This window comes from Otolemur garnettii, unplaced genomic scaffold (assembly GCF_000181295.1).
Source record: "Otolemur garnettii isolate 467f Iridium unplaced genomic scaffold, OtoGar3 scaffold00001, whole genome shotgun sequence".
Lineage (NCBI taxonomy): Eukaryota > Metazoa > Chordata > Mammalia > Primates > Galagidae > Otolemur > Otolemur garnettii.
The window spans coordinates 59,833,966-59,841,065 of NW_003852396.1; the positions used below are offsets into that span (position 1 = coordinate 59,833,966).

At 36.7% G+C, this 7,100-nt stretch overlaps 1 protein-coding gene across 1 annotated transcript in view; it reads left to right on the plus strand.

The window, feature by feature from the left end:
• Positions 1 to 7,100, plus strand: part of QSER1 (glutamine and serine rich 1) — a 99,454-nt gene that overhangs the window by 71,972 nt on the left and 20,382 nt on the right. Inside the window, exons 5-8 of the mRNA XM_023508475.1 lie at positions 662 to 990; positions 2,034 to 2,150; positions 3,057 to 3,190; positions 4,579 to 4,796. Coding sequence (XP_023364243.1) covers positions 662 to 990; positions 2,034 to 2,150; positions 3,057 to 3,190; positions 4,579 to 4,796 — 798 coding nt within the window. The remainder of the gene's footprint in view (positions 1 to 661; positions 991 to 2,033; positions 2,151 to 3,056; positions 3,191 to 4,578; positions 4,797 to 7,100) is intronic.

The window sequence follows — 7,100 nt, forward strand, 5'->3', positions numbered from 1 at the left end:
GCCGGTTGAGCTATAGGCGCCGAGCCTATTCATCTTTTTTAATTGTTGGTAGAATTCACCTTGAAGCCATGTAGGCCTATGCTTTTGTGTGTGTGTGTGTGTGATGTTTTAAAATTTCTTTTGTTCTCTTTACTTGATATTTGTCTGTTCAGATTTTTCATTTCTCCCTGAGTCCTCCTTTTTGTGAATATGTCCATTTCATCTAAGTTATTGTCATTTGTTGGCATACAGTTTTTCATAGTATTTTTCATATTCCTTTTTATTTAGTAGCTTCTAGTGCTGCTTCAAAGTATTTTGGGGGTGTTTTTCTGTCACATACGCAATTGGTTTTTTATCTTGCAGGAATTTTCACAGGAATTTTGATCGGCAGACCCTTCCTTATCTTCTGTCTTTAAAATTTCTTTACTTAAGTGGAATTGAGGGAAAGTGTAGGTAGATAGATACCTGTATAGTGTACAATCTGCTTGTCATCTAGATTCAGTTCTCACATCTTTGATTCTTGGAAATTAACAATCATTTTTTAATTTCTTCCTGTACTTTTGTTTTAGCCAATTTGAATTGCAAAAATAGTCAAGTCTTTCTTTTTAAACTGTTCAGATTTTACACAAAATTAGCAAACGTTTAAATATTTGTAGCACTAATTTGCATTTGTTTGATTTAGTTTCAGAAGCCCTACAGGTGGCAACTACTAGCCCAACTGCCAATACTACTGGTACTGCTACTACTTCCTCCACCACTGTGGGTGTAGTTAAGCAAGAACTTCTCCACTCTACTTCATCTGCAGTAAATAATCTGGAAAATATAAACTCTACAGAACCCCTAAAGTCCATTGAACTTGATGGTCTTCCTTCAGACCAATTTGCAAAAGGACAGGACACTGTTGCCATAGAAGGTTATACAGATGAGGAGAACACAGAAAGCGGAGGAGAAGGCCAATACAGAGAGCGTGATGAATTTGTGGTAAAGATAGAAGACATAGAGACTTTTAAGGTGATATGAATGTTCACTGGTACAAAGGGCATATAGGTTATTTGGGGTGTCTGTGATAGCCTTCATAATGACTACAAGAGCATGCATCTACCTTGAATTACGAAAAGCTGCATTTTTATAATTATTATAAATTGTTATCAGTGTTTGATAAAGTCAAACTAGTATATGTTAGATATTTTTAAATAGAAAATTATTAAAAATAATTCTAACTTTAACATAGTTTCCTATATTTTTCTAACAGTTACATATCAGTAGTAGTAATTATAGCAGTTTTGAAATGTTAATTTTTTTCAGGGCTTCCAACTCATCATTATATAGCAGTTTGGAGAAAATCATTATTTATACAGGATGGCCATAAAGTTCATGTGCAATTTAAATAGTTATAACACGAACTTTAATGGCCACCCTGTATAATTTAAAAGTTTAAAGAAAAATAACAGAACCATTTTTTAAAAGTGAAATTAGACTTAGCTTCATAATTTAAAGTTGTAGAACCATGAGTAGAAAATTGTAGAATCAGTTTCATACAAGAATATTGTAGCTTGTTTAAGCTACAACATTTTCTGGGGTTTGTTTGCTTCCTTTTGCTTTTTTGCCTTTGTTTGTAAAGATGGAGGTGGACAGAAACAGTATTATAAAAGTACAGTGAACAACATAACATTCCAATCATCTGTATTCCTTCCATTCACAATAAACTATTTTAGCATATTTGTTTCTCTTCTTTTTAAATATGCACATAGGGTTATAAAATTGCATCAATAATAAATGACAGTGTCATTAGCAGAAAACTTTCCAATAGCTTTAGGTATACAAAAAGGTAATGGTTATTTTGCCTGTTAGCGAGTCCCCTATTTCTGTAAGAATTTAAATAGAAACTAAATAGCCTAATCAGCTTATTGGAATCATTGCATAAATTCAGCTGAAGATTATAGATAAAAGGTTGAACTAGACAAGTCTTTTAAGATTCCTTTCAGCTGTAACATTCTATAGATCTAAAATATGTCGCTACTTTTTATAAGTATAATCAATTCTGTTTAATACAGGAGGCATTAAAAACAGGAAAAGAACCCCCAGCTATTTGGAAAGTACAAAAAGCTTTATTACAGAAATTTGTTCCTGAAATTCGAGATGGGCAAAGAGAATTTGCTGCTACAAATAGTGTAAGTAAAATGTGTGTTTACGTAAGTCTTTCTGTATTTTGGCAGTGATCCTGGGGAACATATAGAATAACTTAAATTTAGATGTATCTTATATTGAGTATTTCTGATATAAAATAGCATATTCAGTTGAGTGTGAATATAGTGAAGAAAGACAAAAAATAAAATAGCACAAATTTTTAACTATATGACACTCTTATCTGATTTTAAAATAAAACCAGTGGTTAAAACTAAATGACTTTTTACTGGTGCTTAATTTTTTTGTTTTATAAAGGAAAAGAATTGGTGTTAGTCTATAAAGCATCCAGATGGACTCAGATATTATTCTATCAGTCAAACACCATGATTTACCAGAAGACAGCAGAAGTTATTCTTTATACTTAAGAATTATTAAGTAAACTGTTCAGTAGCTTTCATAAGTAAGCATCTGCCAAGTAAGATTGCTTTTCTTGGGCAGCACCTGTGGCTCAGTGACTAGGGTGCCAGCCCCATACACCGAGGGTGGCGGGTTTGAACCCGGCCCTGGCCAAACAGCAACAAAAAAAATAGCCGGGCGTTGTAGCAGGCACCTATATTCCCAGCTACTTGGGAGGCTGAGGCAAGAGAATCGCCTAAGCCCAATAGCTGGAGGTTGCTGTGAGCTGTGACGCCATGGCACTCTACTAAGGGTGACAGGTGACAGTATAAGACTCTTGTCTCTTTAAAAAAAAAAAAAAAAGATTGCTTTTCTATATGGGCTTATAGTCAGTAAATAGCCTTGGGATCATTTTTATACAGGATGAAATTAGCCTGGCCAAAGCTGCATTTTGGAAAATGTCAAGGATGGCTATGTAATACTCAGTAAAACCAATAAAGTAAAATTTATATACAGACTGCAACTATGTAATTCCAAGTGTTTTCTTTTCTTAGTACCTGGGTTATTTTGGAGATGCAAAGAATAAATACAAAAAGATATATGTGAAGTTCATTGAAAATGCAAACAAAAAGGAGTATGTCCGAGTGTGCTCTAAAAAGCCAAGAAATAAACCTTCACAAACTATCAGGTATTTGTCTTCTTATATAATAAATTTGTTTGTATATATAAATCAGCTTTTTATTAGTGCTGTCATTGTACAAAAGAATGTAATAAAGAGACTGATTTTTTTTTAAATTATATACTAGCCTGAGAATTCTGTGTCTGATAAGTAAATGATTCCTTTGAAGGATTGAAATGGGCACTGTAAAGCTCATGCCTACCTGTGTTGGGTTGGGTGGGCCTTTTCTTTCCCTGAGTCCTTTTAGTGTCACCCTAACATAGTGAAAAAAAAAAAAATTGAATTTAGAATCTAAAAATAATGAATCCAGCTGTTTGTGACCTAGAGAAGACAACTTCTCAGATGCTCCCCTTTTACATCTATAAAATGAAAATAGTAATGGAGTGTTAAATTTTTATTTTGTTTTTGTTTGAGATAGTCTCACTCTGTTGCCCTGAGTAGAGTGCCATGGCATCATCATACCCCACAGCAACCTCAAACTCTTGGGACTCAGCAACCCTCTTGCCTCCGCCTCCTGAGTAGCTAAGACTACAGGCATGTGTTTTTCTTGCTGACTGCTTTTTCTGGGTTTTTGTAGAGAAGAAGGTCTCACTCTTGTTTAGGTTAGTCTGAAATTCCTGACCTCAAGCAGTCCTCTTACCCCAGCCTCCCAAAGTGCTAAGATTATAGGATAAGCCATTGTGCCTGGCCCCTGAAATAATTTTTGAGGAAAAAACTGTGAGACCCAAGTGTACAGAATTCTTATCAGATATTAATGTGACTCTATGTTGTTTGGAGCATGAACCTAAAAGATAACTAACCTCATCCTGTTGTCTCTGTGGGAAGGTATGACCCTCATTATTCTCAATCTAGTGTGTGAAATTTAATTAAGATTCCCATCAATTGAAAGTAGCTGACCTTATTTTTATGATAAAATTTTATCCACTCAAAATCTCTGGACCCAGCATACAGCAAATCTTGAGCTCCTCTAGGACAGATGCATTTGAGTTTCTGTGTGAAAATCAGGCACCACAAGCGCCTATGAGTTTCTGAGAGTCAGTGCTAGGTGTGGCTTTTGGAATATATCACAGCTTACTTCTCCATGGCCATTGGTTATCTGTTGTGCAGCCTCATATTCTCTGGAAAATTAGTCCATAAAGGAAAGAGAAGAATGAAAAGAGAAATAAGGATTGAATTAATAGTCCCTTAATAACTAAATATTGAATGCCAGTGGTTTAGTATATTTAAAGAAAATTTTATGGAAATCACCACTGAATGCACTTGGGCTAGGATTTTATTTTGGAGGCCTTAGGAAGGTAATTGGGCAATCTTTTCTTCACCTATGATTTCTTTTTGTCTTGATTCATTTTAGTTTTATGAGATTTCTATGTTAATAAAGTTTGTTTGTAATATTGCAGAACTGTTCAAGCTAAGCCGAGTAGTAGCAGTAAAACTTCTGATAATCTAACATCAAAATCTACAACTACAAAAGCCCCTTCCGTGAAACCCAAAGTTAAACAACTAAAAGTAAAGGCTGAGCCACCACCAAAGAAACGGAAGAAATGGAAAGAAGAATTTTCATCGTCCCAATCTGACTCATCTCCTGAGATCCATTCTAGTAGTAGTGATGATGAGGGTGAGTTCCCCATGAAGTGGATACCTTGATTGATAACTTTAGATTATCGCATGAATGGAGAAGAGCGGTCTGATGCCGACAACTCAAAATTTATTTTTCAGGGGATTTATCTTCTTAGTAAGTTCTGGTTAGTATTTTTGTTTGTTTTTTGAGAGTCTCACTTTGTTGCCCTTAGTAGAGTGCTAGGGCATCATAGCTACTAGCCAACATTTGCCAATGACTAAGGAAGGTATCCTCTACTGTGCCTTAGTTTTTCTTTTTTATAAAATGAAAAGGTTGAAATAGATAAGTTATCAAACTTCCTTACTTTAGAATTACTTAATATTTGTTTTTCATGTGTAAGATTTGCTTCATTTTATTAGAAAAAAACATTCAAACAAGGTCCACAGTCATCAGTCAGTTAAGAATTGACTTACAATTGGCTCAACACCTATAGGCCCAGGAGTTGGAGGTTGCTGTGAGCTGTGATGCCACAGCACTCTACCCAGGGCAACAGCTTGAGGCTCTGTCTCAACAAAAAAGAAAAAAAAACACAGACTTACAAGAATATGAGGCAATAGAATAAAAATACAGTTATAAACTGTATATCTGAAATACTTCTATTTGGAAAATTTATTTATTTATTTGAGACAGAGTCTCTGGCTGTCACTCTGGGTAGAGTGCTGTGCCGCCATAACTCACAGCAACTTCCAACTCAGGCTCAAGCGATTCTCTCGCCTCAGTTTTTCTATTTTTGGTAGAGACAGGAGTCTCACTTTTTGCTTAGGCTGGTCTTGAACTTGTGAGCTCAACCAATCCACCTGCCTCTACCTCCCAGAGTGTTAGGATTACCAGTGTGAGCCACTGCTCCTGGCCCTACTTGGCAATTTTATAATGAATCAAATTTTACAAAGAACAGAGGAGAGTGCAGATTACTTCACAGAATTAGCAATGAAGTGCTTTACGCAAAAGGAAAGAAAATGATAAGAAAAGGCCAGTGTTTGGGCAGCACCTGTGTCTCAGTGAGTAAGGCACCAGCCCCATATACTGAGCGTAGCAGGTTCAAACCCAGCCCTGGCCAAACTGCAACAAAAAAATAGCCAGGCGTTGTCCCAGCTATAGTCCCAGCTACTTGAGAGGCTAAGGCTAGAGAATTGCCTAAGCCCCAGGAGTTGGAGGTTGCTGTGAGGTGTGACACCACGGCACTCTACCAAGGGCGATAAAGTGAGACTCTGAATCTTAAAAGAAAGGAAAAGAAAAGGCCAGTGAGATGGCACATACCTATAATCTTAGCACTCTGGAAAGATCTCTTGCTAAGATACCTTAAAGTCCAAAGGCTGAGGTGGAAGGATTGTTTGCACCCAGGACTGCACCCTTATCTATCCTGGGCAACAGATTGAGACTCTGTCTCCAAAAAAAAAAAAAATTTACCTTTGCTATGTATCATATGGATAATACTCGTATTAAACATCTTTTCTAGAACAAGACTCATTTCTAGTATATGGCTTTTTACCCAGTTGGTTTCATTTTTGTTTGTTGATACAGAGTCTCGCTTTGTCACCCTGGGTAGAGTGCTATGGTGTCATAACTCACAGCATTGTCAAACTCATGTGATCTTCTTGCCTCAGTTTTTTCATTTTTAGTAGAGATGGGTTTTTACTCTTGGTCAGACTGGTCTCAAACTCCCAAACTCAAGCAATCCACCTGCCTCGGCCTCCGAGAGTGCTAGAATTACATACATGAGCCACCATGCCCATTCCTATGTTTTTGTTTTAAGACACCATGCCCACCCTGTTTGTATGTTTTTATTTTGATTACAGAATCTTAATTTGTTGCCCAGGCTTATGCCATGGTGTCAGCCTAGTCCAAAGCAATCTCAAACTCCTGGGTTCAAGTGATCCTTCTGCCTCAGCCTGCCAAGTAGCTAGGACTATAGGTGTTAGGTAATTGCTCCAGAAAAGCCCCTTCAATAGGTGCCCGTCACATCACCCAGCTAATTTTTCTATTGTTAGTATAGAAGGGGTGTCACTCTCTCTCAGACTGGTATTGAACTCCTGAGCTAAGTGATCCTCCCACCTTGGCCTCCCAGAGTGCTAGGATTACAGGTATGAACCACCATGCCCAGCCCTCTTTTTTTTTTTTTAATTTTAATCTTCCCATAATTTTATTATTTTTTAACAGATAATAAATGATTTGTGTATCATGGAACCTTTATCATTTTGGAACCAAAGATTTAATTCTCCTTTTTATCTATTTTTTCCTTAAAAATTCAGTCTAGGCTCGGCGCCTATAGCTCAACTGGCTAAGGCGCCAGCCACGTACACC